This window comes from Lissotriton vulgaris, chromosome 8 (assembly GCF_964263255.1).
Source record: "Lissotriton vulgaris chromosome 8, aLisVul1.2, whole genome shotgun sequence".
In the NCBI taxonomy this organism is placed as follows: Eukaryota; Metazoa; Chordata; class Amphibia; order Caudata; family Salamandridae; genus Lissotriton; species Lissotriton vulgaris.
This window is the reverse complement of record NC_141696.1, coordinates 117,159,245-117,178,557: the sequence shown is the minus strand read 5'-3', so window position 1 is coordinate 117,178,557 and position 19,313 is coordinate 117,159,245. Positions and strand designations below refer to the sequence as shown.

At 40.6% G+C, this 19,313-nt stretch overlaps 1 protein-coding gene across 1 annotated transcript in view; it reads right to left on the bottom strand.

The window, feature by feature from the left end:
* Positions 1 to 284: 284 nt before the first annotated feature.
* The window catches only part of PDE2A (phosphodiesterase 2A), a 1,077,000-nt gene continuing 1,057,971 nt past the window's right edge, over positions 285 to 19,313 (bottom strand). Inside the window, exons 28-30 of the mRNA XM_086933797.1 lie at positions 17,137 to 17,175; positions 15,855 to 15,961; positions 285 to 4,105 (exon numbers count right to left, since the gene is read on the bottom strand). Coding sequence (XP_086789923.1) covers positions 3,859 to 4,105; positions 15,855 to 15,961; positions 17,137 to 17,175 — 393 coding nt within the window. The 3' untranslated portion in view covers positions 285 to 3,858. The remainder of the gene's footprint in view (positions 4,106 to 15,854; positions 15,962 to 17,136; positions 17,176 to 19,313) is intronic.

Genomic DNA, 19,313 nt, shown 5'->3' with positions numbered 1-19,313 from the left:
CTCATATTCATATTTTGATTTTCAAACCATACTTTAATAATCCTGATTTCACCTCTTGTCTTCTTAATCTCATTTCAAGCTAAACTTGATTTCAAATCTTTCATTTATAGTTTAGAAATTACCTATATAATTTCAGTCCCAGCTCTTTCCCTCAATTTCAAATTCAAATTTTACTTAATCTCCTGAATTATAATATTTCCTTCATTATCTCAGTTTCAATTCATTTATTAAAGAACATTTGACTTCAAAGCTTTCCTTGATGATGCTCTCATTTCAATTTTGCCTTTGTAATCCCTTTTCTGGATTCTTGCCCTTGTCCCTTCTTCAATTCAAAATTTCTTAAATCATCGTTTGATTTTCAAGGTTTTCCCGCATCATCCCCTGCTTTTATGTCTTGCTTTGTAGTCACCTGGCAATTTTACTGTCACCATCCCAATTTCGGATGTTGTCCTAAAAAGCACAATTCCAAATTTTGCTTTTGCTAGCCTGATTTCAAATTTTTCTTTGGTTCATGATTTCATTTTTTCCTATAAGCTCTGAATTTCAAATCGTGCTTCGTAATTAGATTTCAAATTTTAACTTCATCAGCCTGATTTCAGACCTTGCCTCCTCATTCCTCTTCTTTCAAACATCACCTTCACTCTCTTGCAATGTAGGATATTACTTTCATAATACTCATTTCAGATCTTATCATTAGGATACCCTGATTAAAGTTGTTGCCTTCAGAATCTCATGATTTGAATATTATCTTCATAATCCTGATTTCAGAGCTTACTGTGGAAATTCTATTTTACAATCCGTGCCTACCGAATCCATTGCTTTTACTTCTTTTTTCATAATCACCTGAGTTGACATTCCACCTTCAAATTTCCAGTTGGAAATTTTGCATTTATAATATATAGTCATGTATTTAAAACAGGGTCTTCTGATGCACCATGGCATCTCAGAACAACTGCTTGATACCATTATATCTAATCCTTAAAAACAATTGTGAAGGGGAGAGCAAGGACATGTATTTGATGTGGTAAAGCAAGTTGTCTAAAGATTTTCATGCTCCCAGGCTTGTAATTAAGAGAATAGACATACTGATGAGAAGCCTTAACAGATGGACTTTGTAAACATTTGTGTGTGACATCTGGTGGCAGGGAATCTGTTGATTTAATTGCCAGCAATTATATGTAAACCTGGAGAATAAAGTATTGCCTTCATAAGCCAATCAGTTTTTCAGGGGAGAAAAATAAAATTAAATGCTATTTTTTTACCTTGAAAGCATCACTGGCCGAAACAGTCCTGCTAGTTTTAGAACCTGTTATCTGAAAGATACACACAGATCACAAATCCAAGCTCTACATTCACCGACATCGGTCTACCTCACTTAATGGTTTAGTGTAATATGAAGATCTTTATTTTGTAAGTAGAGGGAGTTGTTGAAATGAATGTCCCTATAAAAAATCACTGAATTTGTTATTAGCTAATCCCAGTCACTCTTAGCCCAAGGTGACGAAAAGTAGAGGTGATGGTTAGGTTTTGTGATGCTAAGTTACAGCCAAAGTGTAATTTTTTGTGCGGACCTCCGTATTGTGAAATACTGTGCCCTACTGTTGATTGAAATGCCCTGCTGGAACACAGCTCCCATGAGTTGCAAGCCAGAAGGATATAATTCTTCAAAGATCTCTTGACTTTCAAAAAAAGCCCTTGGTCCATTTTAGACCACCTTAAAAATGAGTGCACATGACATCAGGGCCATCTGGTGCCTTAATATCGTTGAATTTGTTGTCAGCTGTCGATACCATGCACCAGGAGAATTGTTTTGTTGATTGAACCTGATGAGACAAATCAAGGTAATGACATTGAGCTAGATTCAGACTTTCCAGACTGTCAGCAGTCATCCTGTTCCTCTTGGAAGCATTGTGTCAAGTCTGGACATCCTGCCTTTTGGAATTTAGAGCATGTTGGGCCTCAAGAGGGCTTCAAGATTGCAGACATGGCGTAATTGATTGGTTGTGATGCAGTGCTGAATGCAGGATGATTGAGCCACAATGGAGACCAATCAGACATCCAGCACTTAGCTGGGCCAATCTTATCACACCGCTCCATAAGTTGCCAGTCAACTTTGGAAAAATATCTACCCTCCTCAAATCTGTCATGAATCAAGATGTGATGTTTTATGGTAATCTGACTTTTAACCTCCTGGCCAATGCTGTGACTAATTTGGCATAGTGCCAATTTTATTTCACTTTCCATTGTCTGCCATCTTTTTCAAAAACACATACCAACTTGTTGGCCTTAGAAGAAGCTTTTTCTCAGATGCCAGATTGTTAATTCCACTGTTTTATAAATCCATACCGTTTCCCCCAATATGTCTACATCTTGAAGAAGCCTTTGGTTTGCTATCCACAAATATTAAAACAAACTAGGAAACATGTTTCTTTGGGATTCAGACACCTGCACTTGTAAGATCCAGTTTATGGATCTTCACCTATTACTGGACTGGAGATGAAGACACGTATTTCTCTTTGCTGCCACCAAGATTCCCAGCATTTTTCAGGTAGACCATCACCATGCTGAAAATGTTGATTCCGTCGGCTTTAAAGATTTAGTGTTTGCTGGCCGTCATATGTAGTTGAGTTTCTAGAACTATTTGGATAAGTATCTACTATAGTGGAATTTTGTTATGCAACTTTAATGTGTTATGTTGCCCTCGTGGATTGTTGAGGGATGATATAAACTTTAAAGGAAAGTGCATTTAATTGGAAAGGTGTTGCTTGTAAGGAGTACAGGTATAGGATGAACTTTGTTGCCAGGATCCCATTGTAAGGGTGTAATTTAAGTATGACATAACTCAAGTGTGGATTGACTGTATATGTGGCAAAAGACATGTTCATTTAATGTGTTGGTGCTACACAGTTGATGCCTGCCACTGTCACTTCTTCCTTGTCTATAACCAACGCAGTCTTGATGCTCAAAGGTGAAAACATAACTAAAAAGTCATAATTCACCGCATGATGAAATAACACAGAGCTTGAGCTACATTGGCCTTTCTCACAATTTAACCAAAGTGTCATATCACTATATTCCTACGGCGGGTATGTGCAACAAGTTGTACAGTACAGTAGGGCTATTGAAGAACAGTCCAAGTATGGATACTCTATTTCCTGTTAGACACCAGGCATCTTCCCCCTGAAATGTCTATGTCTCGGCTCGTACATAGAAACCCAGGCAAGCTGTAGTGTATTTCTCATGGAGATCAACAGCTAACCAGAAAAACATATATTAGCCTCAAATGGCTGAAGTTTCTCAACAGTGCCTTTCAGACGAGTATGTTTCAGAGATCAGTAGTAAAGTGTGTTAGGTATATGGCCTGAATTTGGAGAATCAGACTGGTGTCTGGAGTCAACCATCAGTCCTTTCCTTTTCTGCCAAGTGACTTTCATTGCCTGTTCATCAGGTACCCACATATCATCTAGAAATATTGGGACAATTCAGATGCCTCTGTTGAGACTGGCCCTCACTGGGGTAATTCTCTTTTTTCAAACAGTCTCACATTTCCAATAGGATTGAAGCACAATAAATACCCATCGAGCACTTATTCCTACAGTGGCCACTAATGCAAACCATTCAAATATTTGTCATAACATTTCTCATAACAAAATGTATTGATCATCCCACCCATCTGCTTGCGTGATTCTAGAAACACACCATCAACCCATCAAAAGAAATGTAAAATGTTTTTGTGTTGTATGACATGCGTTGAATGTGATGACCTTCCTGCAAAAATAGATTACAATTGTATCAAAATCATCAACTGTGTCAAATTTGATCTAGGATAAAATAAACAGCTTAAAAAGTTCTGATTATTCATTTTGGGCATAATTCCGTTGTGAGGTGTTCTCTATGTCCCTGAATGTCCAGGCAGCCATTCATCTTGATACTTTCTTCTGCTGCCTCCTGCATCAAGTCATATTCCTCATCCAGGAAGTCCAGTGAGTTGTTGCTTGGCAATCCCCTGATGGTGAACTTGTGTGAGACTTGAGCCCATTGCACCTTGTTAGCTGCCACCCTCTCGTAGAGTTCTGAGGACTTGGGGAAAAGTTCTTGAAGCAACCTAAAGAAGAGGGAAAGCATAAAGATTGGTGAAAGACAAGCAAGAAGTTTATTGGGAGTCATGATTATCCTACTCTTATTAGCATATTTTCATTATCAAACAGACCTGTGAATCATGCTGTTGAGATCAAATAATCAGACGTAAATTGGATGGCATGGGCTTTACTGATCAACTCTCAGCACTGCTTGCACAAAATGACTTGTGAGATGCTGAGCTAGGCTTCACACAAGAGCTGCAATTTTTAAGAAAAGATAGATCAAGTACAAAGTGTAGTAAAGTGCAATGCTTTGTAGAAACGGCCCTCACCCACAACTAAATTTGGCATGCTTCATCATAGGGCTGCTGCGACACCTCTTCGCAGACCAACGCTAGAGGTAAAGCAATAGGGTGGTGAAGACAATACAAACACACAGAAAAGCAAAAGGATCCAGAAAAAGATAAGTACAGATAGAAAGCCTAAAACTAACTAAGGGATATCCTCATAATAATTTAATTCCTGTATTCCCTTGTTAGGGTTAAAAGGTATCTCCCTACCAAAGGATGGTGGTGAGGTGAGTGTATTAAGCGCCCACCACCCCTCTGTTCAGCTTAAAGGTCGACATGTTTCGGCAGGATTGCGTGTCTCTCCATGCTTTCGTCTGGACTGTTGGATCCCTGTACTAAATCCCTTTATATTTATATACAACTTGTACGGAGGGGTACATGAATTTTAAACATTTAATGTTCTTGCTTTTAAAACACATCCCATCATCCTTTAGGAAAAACGGGCTGCATTTCATCGAAAAAAAGATTGCTTTATTGAAAAGCAATCACAGATACAGAAACAGAGAAGTAGAAAGTTAGCGTGTAACAGTGTACAAGAGAATGGAAAGAAGGGACTAGCTTATTGACACATTTAAGATGATGAATATTATTGGTAGTGAAATTTAAGATCAGAAGGAAAGGCAAACCATTGAGGGGAAGCAGGAGAGTTGTGAACAGTAGGAAGAATTTTGTAAAGGAGAATTGAATGTGACGATAGGAGTGTACAGAGAGTAAGCAGAAAAAAGGCAGGAAGGCTACAAGATGCAAAGCGGCGCAGCCAGGCGTGTCACAAGGTTTTTTTAGTGCTGAAAGTTGATGAGAGGATTGCGCCAAAAATGATTTGCATTGTGGTGCGCCAAATCCCCTGTATGTTTAACCAGTATAACCTGACATTGACAATGCAAAAACCACAAGGATTTGGTACACAGCCAAAGTTGGCTTTGGGCCAAACCCTAGAGCAAAGTTAAACCAAGCACAAGCAGAATATCGTGTGATATTCCCATAAATATCATGTTTAATTTCACACAATCAAACATGGCTCAAATTTTGCCAGTTGTCATTTTACTGAAATGTTATGTGGAGGCTGTTCTTCCGGTACCAATCTCACACTAGACAGTGCTGCCTCACCCTTGAGCCTAAAACCAAATTTTAGCTTCAAGCTAAAGATTTTTAATCTGGTGCTGCAGTATTTTTTTACATTCCGGTAAAGCACACTGCAGCAATGCATTTTAGAATTTTTGTAAAAGTAGCCTGAAGGAGTGAGGAATTTGTTCACACTCACAGAAGCACAGGGAGCTAGAGACAGGGAAGCTTTTAGATAAAAAGTGAATTTTGTTAGCTGGCGTTTATGGGAAGGGCTGAATGAGGCTAGAGGATGCAGTTGATCCACTGTGAAATGAATGATATTATGGATAATAACTTGTGTTTCACAAAGCGCCATTTGTAGTTGCTTTGTAGTTTAAGTTCTGAATAGCGTCAATAGCACAGTGGAAGCAGAATGACGGTATAAAGAAGAGAATAACCAGCAAAGAAGGAAAGCTGTAAGGACAAGAAAGCAGGGGCAAGGTTATTGAGATCAATAAGAGACCATAAGGATAGGGTTACAGAAGAAGATAGCAGGAAAGAGGAAGGAAAGGACAGGGGTTATCCTTAATAGAAAGAAAGGAAGTGGCAGATGCCAAAGGACTGAGAGGAAAACATTGTGAAGAGGGCACAATTAATATGAGAGTGTTATAAGTTAAAATAGGGAGAGGTCTCAACAACTAGAAGATAGGGAGAGGTGGAATTGGTTGTACATGTCTGGAGATTTAACTCACCTGAGAAATAGAGGGATGAGAACACTTAGGAGGGTGTTAATAACTACTCCACATTACATTGTACACCATTAAAGGGGTAGGTTAGAGGTATGAATACTTTCCAAGGGAATGTGGAGGAAATAGTTGTGCTACTTAACCAACGAAGACCGGGGTATCCTGAGTCAGAAGTGTTTAAGTGTTTTGATAAGGCCAGAAAGCAATATAGATAAAATTAATGTTGCTCAAAAAATGGGGGGAGTCTACATAAAGGTATTAGCAGCTGATGTGCACCTCAGAGCGGCTGCAAAAACAGCTTTCCCTGTTAAGGGCAGCGACAGCTGCCCCCTTACTGTTTTAAAATTTCGTAAGCTTAACACTTAATAAATCTTTCAAAGTTCATATAGCATTGCAACAAGTTGCAAATTACAACTCTTACAAAAGTAAGTTAAAGCATGTCATCTGTTAATACAGAACGGTTGGGAGGGATGTATAACAGTACAACGCGTGCTTTTACAATGCGTACCGTTACGACGCAGGTTTTACAATGTAAGTTGTTACAACGACTTGCGTTGGGGGGCGCTGGATAGTGAATAGTTTAATTTACTATTCCAACTCCAGTCCCAGTGGATAGTAGGGAAGGTGTTGGATAGTAAATTAAACTATTCCCTATCCTAGAGCGCCCTCCAGCGAAAGTCGTTGTAACAACTTTCGTTGTAAAACCTGAATGGTAATGGTACCGCGTTGTAAAGGTTTAGTGGTAAAGGATGTTCCCCATTGGGAGTAACATTTATACACATCTGTGTAGGCAACAAAAAATGGTGGGTTTTATTTAGGATAAGGGGATAAGTGGCTACAGTGTGTGCATAGGGAGTTGCAAGGGGAAGGGAGAAAGATGCATGGCAGAAAGGGGTATTAACAGTGGGAGGTAGGGAGGTAACACTTACGAGTGGAGCAAAGAGTATTAAACGGAAAATAAAGTTGAACCAGTGGATGTAGGCAAATAAATAAGCCAGTTCGAAAAGGGGCTGTACACATGTGGTGCGCTTGGATACTAGACCCACTTCCAGTCATTTGCAAACAAAATATAAAAAGATAACCTCAACATGACAATGTGATTGTTTATGTTTATTGATTGAGTAAATATATATAAATATTTATTGCCTTGAAGTTCCTAGGCTGTCAGTTGTTCTGGAAGTCCAGAGAGTGTGCGGGGAGACATTTCACAGAAAATAAATGCTCCCTAAATCACAAGAAGTGACTCATGTCATCTCTATAGTCAACGCAAAATATCTTGGCAATGAAGATGGGATTCAAACCCACATGTACATGGCCAACTTCAGTAATTGTCCTGCAGTACGGAAAAGATGTGCAAAAAGACAGGGCACTTTGCACATGTTTGTAAGAATTTGCACAACGCTGATTTTGTGAATGGCAAAGATAACTCTGTATCAGTTAAAAGCTTGGAAGAAGTATAAGGGAAACAAATATTGTTATCTGTTAGTAGGATATTGCCTATTAATATGTTGGCTATGGGAGATAAGATGGGGAAGAAGGGTGACCCTGTCTGTGAGATAAAAATTGTCAATGTGGACATGAAGTTCACAGTGGATTCAGGATCACCCATTACCATAGTGTCTGATACATTGTATGATCATGAATGGAAGCTTGTCGAGTTATTAGCCACAGACATTCGCATTGTGGCTTTTGGTGGGCAGGAAATTGAAATGATGGGTTATTTTCATGAAAACATCAGTTATAAGAATAGAGTGTTCAACACCAAAGTGTATGTAGCGGAGAGAGTTTAAAACATGTTAGGATGGATGGACCAATGCACATTTAGGGGTCTTAATGGCCAGGAACAGCCCATCCCATTTCCATGGTGAAGAAGTTGGATTGGGAGGTATTTTTGTCATCTGGGTTTATGGATAGGTACATAACCTTTTTTGAAGACAGATTGAGGGTGGTAAAATGATTTGAAAAACAATGCCATCCCCATGGTGCATAAGGTTTGCAAGGTACCTATGAGTGTCAGAAGTAAATTAAAAGTACATTTGGATAGGTTTCGTAAGGAGTGGACTCATCACTGCATTTCACCAATCTTTGTAGCCATGAAGAAGTCTGGTGTATTCAGACTATGGGCCTTATTACGAGTCTGGTGGTCCATGGAACTTAAGACTCACGGGGGCAGAAATGCCGGTCTTCTGACCACCTTATTATGACCAGGGTGTTCGGGCCGCACTGGGACCACTCCAACTGCCAGGGATCACAGTGCGGTATTGAGGCCGCAATATGCTTGGCAGGGCAGCTGCCACACAGCCAAGCATATTATGAGTTTCCTCACCGCAACACTTTTCATGGCAGTGCGAGACCCATGAAAAGTGTGGCGGTGAGGAAACGAAGAGGGCCCTTCAGGGCCCCTGTTGCCTCACGCCATGTGGATGCACACCGGGGTGTGCATACACACCAGTACCTGCACGGCAAGGACTGCAGCATCATCGCTGTGCAGGTACTTCCTTTGACGTTCCCATGGTGGTGCCTTTTCATAGGCACCCCCGTGAAAACGCCAAAGAACAGTTTGCCAGACTTGAGAAAACTGCTAATCTGGCAGGCGGTTCAAACATAGGTTTGGCGGGCGGTCCCGCTCCCGCACCGCCATAAATAAAATAAGGACCTATTTGTTGGTCTCAGGTCTTTAAACAAGCACATTCAGGTGGATTGTTTTCTCTGTTGAAAATTCAAGAAATATTGGCACATTTGAGGGGAGCAAGAATTGTATTCTACTGTAGATCTCAGAGCTGCTTAACGTCAGGTTGAGCTCAGTGAAAGCTCATAATCCCTGACTGTGTTCAACACCCCTTTTGGTGAGTTTCTTTCCTTTTGCATGCCTTTTGGTCTGGCTTCGGTGTTTCAGAAGTAAATGCACCAGCTTCTGGGAGAGAAGAGGGGAGTGCTGGCCTATCAGGATGACATCTAGATCTGCTCGGAGTCCACACAGTCTCACTTACGAAAGCTTAATAAAGTGCTGTGCATACTAGAAGATTATGGGCTCACTGAAGAAAGAGAATTGTAAATTATGTTAGAAGAGGTTGAATATTTGGGGCATACAATCTTTGCCCTGGGTATTACGACTATGGAAGAACTGATCTGAGCAATTGACCAATGTCTTTCTTCAGCAGATAAGGAACAGTTAAGGCAATTCTTGGGCTTGTGTAAATATTATTCAGAACCACTAAAGAAATTGTTAAAGAGTGGGGTAAAATTTGTTGGGGAACCAAAATGTATTGAAGATTTGTAAATGTTAAACTTCTTTGTCATGCGCACAGGACTTTACATAACTCTGGCCCTGTGATCCTTCGTACCAAAATTTAGTTTTATACACCCTCAAGAAAACTGCGATACATGAGCTTTGCATTGGCCAAAACTATACCGATCACAAGGGTTAGAGCAGGAGGCCGATCATTTGGTCATCTTGCAGCAGTCCACTGGAATCTGCTACCCCTGTATCTTCGCTGCACAGATGATTACCTTAAGTTCAGAAAAAAGCTTAAAACTGGTCTTGTTCCTAATAAATCTGCTCTGTCCATTTGGTCTCTCTCCCAGTGATTCTGAAATACAATTTGTGGCATGTATAGTGCCATGAAATCCCCTGAGGAATTACTGTTCGCACTTTATAAATACTAATAATGATTGGAAGAGGGTGAAAGAAGTAGATTATTATGTGAGGGAACAGGTCAGGGTTAGGAGACCTAAGAATACTAAAAACTCATCTTCTAAATTGTATCCCAACACAACGGTGTTTCAAGTTTACAAGTAATTAGCCAGAAAAGAAAATAGTAAATGGTGGAGTACGAGGTATGTGGCTTAGGTGCAGATTGGGCAAGAGGTGGGTGTTTCCAACCATTTGGATTACTCTTAAGGTTTTGATAGTCACCGCTCATCAATGCTGGGTTAAGTGACTGTTAGAGGTGACACGTACCCAGAAGGGGGTAGTTCCTTGATTGGCTGTGAGGTGCGTCATATGCATCCTTGCGAGTTCAAGTTTATGAGTGAAATAAGTTCAGAAGGTGGTAATGGAAATCTGGTTTCACAGCAAGTCACCACGGGTGACTCTGAATTGCAGGAAAGTGGTGCAGTTGGTTGTGTTGTTGAAGGAGAATACAGGAGATAGAGGAAGGTGTGTACACTCAAGTATCTAAGTGACTACATTCATTCATGAGATAATTTACCTTGTCTTGATTTAATGCATTCTTCCATAATGTATTTACTTTATCATGTATAAATGGTTGGGTTCACATTTTGTTTTGAGCAATTGTTTGTTGAGGGCTTATTGTGTTTTTGGATCTCTTAAGGGACGGGAGGTGTGTTATGGGTTTATGTTTATATATATAGTGTACTATGGGGTTTTTCTTTAATTGTTGGAATGCTTTTATTCTATATTCGATTGCCATAGTAATGTTCTGTGAGAAATTGTAGGCTGTCAATTGTTATAGGAATGTGGAGCGATCGCGGGAGGCATCGAGTGCTGATTACCCTATTCAAATAAATTATTTTTCCCCAAAATCACAAGTTGTGGCTCCTGTCATCTCTACAGTCAACGCGACAAAAAGTTAACACATTGTCATGTTCGCTTATTTTACTTACACTAGCAAGCATTTGTATTCATCAGGTCACGCAAGTTTTTATCCTGATAATGGATTCCTAATCTCTTTTTGCATATGGAAGCTAGGAATTTAAGAATGTACAATTGCTGTTCTGCGATAGGAACGATAGATGGTGACTATGTCATGGAGGATTATGGTCGCCAAAATAATGAAATAGCAGTATATTACACAGCGTAAATAATAGGTTCTTAGTAATTTTTCTATGTCTATGCTTTCAACATTAGGATACTGTAGCATTTTTCCTGTATTGATGTACCACCAAGAATATCTCGTTTGGACACATATTCCTGCCATAGAGAGACTTTATATCAAAATGTTGTATACTAGCTTTTTCGGCATTAATAATGAGAATAAAAGCTTTGTTTCCACCATAATGATTAACTTCAAGATGAGACTGGTGCTGCTTTTCTAATTTATGAGTTGACATTTCAAAACAACAGTGTAATTTGTTGAATAATTTATGAGGATTTGTAATGATACATGTTTACGCTAATAAAGACAAACACCTTAGGTTAGAATTTTTGTATACCTCGATTGTATCATGTGACCTGCCCCAGAAAATATAGTGTATTTTATTACGTTGTCATTCAAAATGGGAGTTACTCATGCATAAAGCCTTGCGGGCTGAGTTGCATTGAGCCTGTTGCACTATCATCACTGCTCTCGTTGCAGTTGGGGATTGTTAAGTTACCCATTGGGGCTGTATTTGGCAATAGCAATGAGTAATGAGTATTATGAATTAATTCATTTTATAATTTGTGTATATTTCATTAATGTCAGTTGTTAAGCTTTGGGATACATGTCATCGATTGATTCCGTGCTTGCCCATTACATTTAGCATAAGCCCCAGGGAGATGGTGGTCTCAGGGGCTCGGGGTGTTTGACTGCCCCCCCATTCATTTTATTTATTGCCGCGGGGAGGTGTTGATCCCAGCGGCTTGGAGCTGTCTGTGCGGCTCCCAGTATTTTATTTAGCAAAATCCCTGGGTAGGTGGTGGTCCCCCCCTATTCTTTTTCTTTATAGCCCCGTGGAGGTGGTAGTCTCTGGGGTCCGTGCGGACCCCTCCTTTACTTTAATATAAGCCACGGGAGCTGGTGGTCCCTGGGGCATAAAAATGCCCATGGAGGGGGGCCACGTGCGCACCTGTCCTTTAATTTAATAAATGAGGTATGCCCCCGGCACCTCGGGCTTAGTTAAAATCAAGCGCAGAAGACTGCGCTTGTTTTTTTTTTCATTTTTGCTGAGAATTCGTGAATTTATTGTGATTTCTTGACTTTTTTTATTTAAAAGCTTTTTTGCTCTTGCAGGACCCCAAGACCAGAGCTAAGGGATCAGGGTATTCCTACCCTGTCCCCTTTTCTTTTTTTCACTTTTTTTTTGTGGGACTTTTCTGATTTTGAGTGCTAAGATGGCTACCAACACTTCCTGGTTGAAGTGTTGGCAGCCAATCAGAGCTTTGCAGATCTCTGCACAAGCTTGTTATTCACAAATTAGCCGCATTCGTAGATAAACAAATTTGTATTTCCTTTAATTTCTCACAAACTACTGAACGGATTTACACCAAATAACGGGAAGCGTGATACTTTTTTGCCAAATTCAGTGTAATTTCCCCCAGCGATTCGCGTTGTAGTCTTGTTCATAGCTCCTATGAGATTTAATATGGGAATCCCACTTTTTTTGACCCCCGCTGTTTTTCTCGGCCGCCGCTTGATGTATCACCCCGACACTGTCCATGCACAACAAGGATCGCTGACAGAGAGCCAAGTTAAATGCATTCTTTTACAAGTTAAATGCATTCTTTTAGTTCTGTTTTCATAGCTGCACGGTTTCTAGAAAGTCTTTTCAACAGGGCACTGAGAAATATTTGAACTATTTGACAAATCAGGTTTGCAAACTTGAGAGGTGTGGGTGTGATATTTCAGTGTGACTGGAACTAACGATGCCTTTTTAAATATATCTGTCCACCCACCATATCTAGCTGCCTTTGCCAGTAAGTGAACATAAACATGTTCCGGAATTACCGATTGTTTCACCTGTTAGTAAGTCTGCTCACAGGACAGGATTGTGTGCATTCCAGGGCAGGGACTTCTGCAGCTTTGTTGACGTCAACAAACATTGTGCTGGTAGTTTTCCACCTTTAAATCTGTTGGTGATGTACACTTGCCAAAGGCTGGAATAAAACTGTTCTTAGGGTACGAAAGGCAAGGAGATCACCAAACACTGGTAGGGATGTAGAGGAAGGGGCCTAACTTCAGAGAAGAATATATTCCATTTAGAGAAACCAAAAATGTAAAAGTTACAATCAAGCAGCTGCACTGGTGTTTTTCATTACAAGTGTGGAAATGTAAATGTGCTACATTTCCGTTTGCTAAAATATTTACACAGTCGCAAGTTCCCAAGGACACTGCAGGTCAGTCATACATGTATGCATGTATGAGCCTAGTAGTGTCAAATACTGACTCCCCAGGTTCGAGTTTTGTGCTTCGGGCCTTATAGGTTAAGCGGTTGGGAGGCCAGGATGCTCTGAAAGTTGACTTTTTCCGAATTTTAAAGAGCCCTGCCCCTGCTCTGAACGAGCAGAAGGTGCACGAAAGGAGCGAAATGCACCAAAATTGGGTAAAATGCAGCATATTCCATACTCCCAGCTCTTAGCTGAGCCCAGCACTGCTAACAGGTTGGCCAACACTCATAAAGTTAGAACTTCACTTGCACAGACCTGCGACTAAATTTGGAATACAGTCTGATCTTTTTAAATTGTATAGATAATGCCAGTAGCACTGCTGTAAATCTCCGGTAATCACAGTTTCCCCTGCATAGCTGTACACATTATTTGTGAATTTCAAGAAGTGACAAGTCATAGACTGCAAGAGACAAACAGATCAGAACCTTTACATCCACAATTTCAACGGCGGACTCCTAACTCTGCACGTCACCCTAGTTCCAACAAATCCTGGCCCTGCGCAATACTCCTCTGCGCCAGCCGTTGCGTGACGCCTCTGTGTTCCAGATCCAGATAGAATACTACAAGTGGGGTGCGCCAGGCAATGAAGTCTAGTAGGCTTAATGTAATATAAAAAAAAACTTTATGTCAAATTGTAATTTTTTTAATGAAAGTTCAATAGTAAGCTACGCTCAGTCAATGCGTTTCATTCCATCACGGGGAACTTCTTCAGGGCTTATAAAATCATCTGATGATTTCCGATAGTGTAGTAGCCAATTGGCAATATTCTTCAAAGAAAGGATTTTTTTGATATTACATTAAGCCTACTGGACTCCATTGCCTGGCGCACCCCCACTTGTAGTATTAGATAAGAACCTTTGTTTATAATAGCGCACCTGTTGCATTTCTGACCGCTATACACAAAAGTTGTCGTTATTATCCTGTCTTTGGGCTAACGATTGCCCTGGATATTAGGTAACAGTAAACCAGACTCGACCTTAGAAGGATGGAATGTCTTCGAAATGGTGGCCTGCAGATCACTGCGTGTTTCTTGAGCAAGTGTTCATTTGGTCAAACCAAGCACCAGCTTACAAACTGTAAGGATAAATGTTGATACCACCCGACAGAGCTAAATTTAACAACCTATAATTACAAAACATTACATAAACAAGTCATTTTATAGTCTTGAGGCCTAGTCAATGTGTATTTATTTCAATGCACAGATGTAATCCCTTGTATTCTGGGGATGGTTAAAAACCCTTTTGTATATAACTACTGCCCATGACAAAGGTGCTCGGTATAAACCAGATATGTAGATGAATTGAGTGTATTATACCATTTAGTACCTTTGTTGAGAGAGAGAAGGGGACATGACCAACTTGAGACTTCCCCTCGCTGAGCCATTTCTGTTTCCCGCACCCAACAATGATAATAAGTATCATTATTAAACCCGGCAAAGCCTCATAGACACCATGTGGCAGTTTCAACATTAAAATCACCCCCCTGCACTGTTAATCAACTGCCAAGATTGCTGGAGTGCTATATGAGACAGACAAATTCTTCAGAGAGGCTGAAAAAGAATTCCATGTGAAAACATGAACTGAGGAAAGTATCTTACAAACACAGAGATAAAAAAAATAGTCTGACAAAAACTGCCCCTTATATGACTATCTCCCTACAAAACTTTTGACCTGTGTTTAATTTCTAAATCCAGCCAAACTCACTTGGAGCATATTCGTGTCTGCTTTAATTTAATACTCTGACCCTAGTCCTAGCATATTTGGGTGTGAGTACCTGAAGGTTTGAAGAAGGCACAGGTGAAGATCTTTTGCAGTGATTTACATAAAGTTGGCATTTTGCTAATCTATGTTTTTGAGGCTGCGGGCCCTATTCACAAATGTAATCTGAGACAAAATCCTAACTTTACGACTTTCGGTATTCACAAAGGGCATTTAGGAGTATTGAAGTTAGGATTCCTAACTTTACTACTCCTAAATGCCCTCTGTGAATACCGAAAGTCGTAAAGTTAGGATTTTGTCTGAGATTACTTTAGTGAATCCGGCCCTGTGTTTTTGCAAAAGATGTTTTTGGAGTCTGTAGTTTTACATGCTACTGAAAAGAGAAGTGTATCAAGGGGAAATTCATTGTCTTGGGAGAGTGGGATTCAAGAGAGTATTGCATAATATTACCATCAGCACTTTGGTGGGAGAAGCTATGTCGTTCGAATGACTTTATTAAATCTGTCTTTGGCCCCACTGTCTTTGGACTTATTGCTAACATGTTCCTGAGTACTGTGTTATTGTTATGTTAAGATGTATTGGCCAGTTTTCTCTAAGGAAAGAATTTACATTCTTCCATTTGCGGACACTTTCAAGTAGAAATTGTTTAGGTTTTGACTAAAGGGTGAGTTCCTTATAGCAAATGAGGCCTTAAAGCATATTCACTCACACTGACAAATATGATGGTGCCCACTGCAAGAGACAACTGGTAGATTCTTTGACATAGCAGAGGAGAAGAATTTGCAGATGTTGGGGGATGAATGACTTACTTGTAAATAGGCATGGCGATGTGCTCCATGAAGCTGATCTGCAGTTCGGGGATGTACGCCTTCTCCCGATCCATCATCTCACTTGGCCTGTTACCCATGGCTTTCTCCTGCAAGAAGCAGACGCATGTATTACAACGCTTTCATTAACAACCCTCAAATCCTTGATAGTCTTATTTCCTCATCCTCTCCCAGGTAGTCCGCTTTTCCCTTCTTCCAGTGCCTTTCTTTAGTCAGTAATATCCTTCATCATCCCCTGCCCTTGCCTCTCAGCTTCTGCCTTCTCGTATTTTGTGTAATTTCCCTTCTGTGTTATAGAGCTTGAGAAGATCGCTTTTTTTGCCCTCTTGTTGCCCTACTTTCTGGTTTGTACCTCTACCCTTCTCTTGGATCGCTCTGTGATCTTTATTTACTAGTTCGTTATTTTCACAATGTGACATCCCAAAGCCTCCAAGCTTGAGGTCCCCCAAGCTTGAGGTCACCCTATTTTATGCCTATCTCCTCCAATTCTGGTACTACTGCTACAGCCCCCTTTCTTTCAGCATCTATAAATCATACTTATTGCTGTACATCGAGATAATGGACCAGATTCATAAAGGTAAACTGAGACAAGATTCCAAATTTACAGCTTTTGATATTCACAAAGGGTATTTATGAGTGGTAAAGTTAGACTTTTGCCTCAGTTAAACATAAGTTTTGGTCTTAAGTTTACCTGAGACAAAAGTCTAACTTTACTACTCGTAAATGCCCTTTGTGAATACCGAAAGTCATAAAGTTAGACTTTCATCTCAGTTTACCTTTGTGAATCAGGCCCAAAGTGTTTGCTCAAAAGTGAGCATTCTATTTCCATTCCACTGAGGTCACTTTTGCGCTGTCCTGAAAATCTTGAAACTTTAAAGCTGTTCCATTTAACATCTCTATGAAAGCTCATAACATCTGAGTGGCGTTAGCCCGTAATTGTGTTCACACGTACCTATGACTTTCTTCACTCAGTTGTTTACTCTGCAACTGGGTGTACTCTTTAGCATATGCGTGTTACTACAGTTCCAATTATTCTTGGTAATCTTGGTATTTCATGTGGAAAAGATCACATTTAGGTTCTCCTCAATTTATGATGAATTATGTACAAAGTGACAAGGAGATAGCAAAAAAGATTCCCACGACAGCTAGAACCAGAACTCTGATCCAAAGACATCTGCGGAAAGACCAGATTCCATGCTTTGCAATGGCCCCTCATTGCTCTTTTCACCAAACTGATTATCAGTGCAAAGTAGTAGTCACTTACCAGGTCTCCTTGAGAGAAGAATTCTTTGTAAATCAGTTCCTGCGAAGGAGAAAGACACCATTCAGAATTATAAGGGTAAAGATATCTCAATTCACACATTATAACTATTTGGAGAAATGTGCACTTATCTATTTGAATGGGTTGGAACCCTCTTTTGCATTTATTTCTTAGGCCATTGCTTTGAGGGGATAGAGTTGGTCTTGAGGTGTTCGACCCCACCCCAATGACATTTGAGGGACTATTTAGTAAAAGCTCACACAAAACAGGGTAGAAAGCCAAGTCGCTGTACTGTGTTGCGTGAACAGGAGAGAGCGGTATAGCACCATACCTACTAAGATATGACACACTTCAGCTCTCTCCCTGGGCTGGTTCACTTGCGTCTGCCCAGTGCCAACGCAGGGCCCCTTCTACCTTGGTGCATGAATGCCTGCGTCACAGAAAGCATTAGTTTGTGCAGGAAAGGATACCTTGCTGTACAAAAAATACTAAGAGGCCAATTCTCCTTTCGATGTGTGTTGCAAAGAGGAAGTAATGATGAGAAATACATTTCTCCTCGTTTCACCATGGTGGGGTAGTGTGGCACACTGGTTAGAGGAGGCAGACCCTGATGCAGAGGTCAGACTCGGGACCAGGGTTCAATTCTCGACGCGGCAGGGTCTTGAGCTCAAAATGTCCACGGACTCAATAATTCTCACCTCGGTGCCTGACCTAATCATGGGTTCACACTCTGCAACTCTGGGCAATAGCTTGCTTAATCTCCACTACGGCCCTACCGCGATGGAATGCCTGGTCTTCACCTTGGGAATGCCCAGTAGGGGTTATCTCGCAGGGAAAGCCAGGACGGGTTCCCAAAGCAAGTGCTAAGAGACCTGTCAGTGATTTGGCGCTATATAAATCAAAATTAACATAACATAACATGGTTGGGTGGCATACCTTTTTGGTGCAATTCCAAGTTTACTGATTTCAGTACATCTGGGATTGTGTCATCTTCTATATTCTATGGATGGATGCACAGGAATGCCCATGTTCCACCCATGGACCGCCTACCACTATGAAATATAATGCTACGCAGTGCAAGCATCTGAGCTGCGTCACAGTTCTTTACAAATTCACGCAAGGTGGCGTAAATCGCCACTTAATATTCTTTGTAAATCTTACTTAATCCTTTGTCCTGCTTTGCCTTGTGTGATGCAAGGGAAACGCAAAGGCCTAGTAAAATCTGGGCCTGACCATTGAGGAATTTGATGACAGAAGTCTGCACCTGGGTGCTATTGGGCGTGTGACTGAATAAACTGAAGCAGCGTGTTCTGTTCCAACCACAGAAATTGCTCCTTTCTGACGAGCTGCAGAAGTACAACATGTGTGTGTCAAGGGATATTACCCACTGGCAGTGCTTGATATTTTAAACACACTTATGCAAAAGGATTGCTTTGCTATGCATTTAGCAAGATACATTGAGGATGACAGTGACAGGTTTCAATTCAGTGTGTGACCACACCCCCTGAAATGCCTGTCTTTAAAGATCAATGAAATTGTCCACTTTAACCTGCTCTTAACACAATTACATTTCAAGCAAATTATTGCTTTTCTGTTCTCCTGTTGCCTTACCTTCTGGTTTGTACTTCTACCCTTCTCTTGGAACGTTCTGTGATCTTTATTTACTAGTTCATTATCTTCAAAACATGACAGCCCAAACCCTCCAAGCTTGAGGTCACCCCTTCCTTTATGCCTATCTCCTCACATCCTGGTACTCATACATATACCTCTCCTACAGCATCTATAAATCGAACTAATCACTGCACATAGAGATATAAGGCCTGATTATCAGTTTGGCGGAAAGGATTACTCCTATGGAACTTGTAATACGGCGGACAGGATATCTGTTACCTCTGTGAGAGAATATATGACATCTGCCAAACTCTTAATCCGGGCCAAAGTGTTCGCTCAAAAGTGAGCATTCTATTTCCAATCCACTGAGTTCACCTTTACCCTGCCCTGGTAAGATCTTCAAACTTTAAAGCTGGTCCCTCCAAAATCTCTAATGAAAGCTCACAACATCAGAGTGGTATTAGCCCTTCCTTGTGTTCCCTCGTAACTGAATTTGTTCACTCAGTTGTCTATTTTGAAACTGTGCGTACTCTTAAGCACATGCTTGTCACTACCATCCCTATTATTCT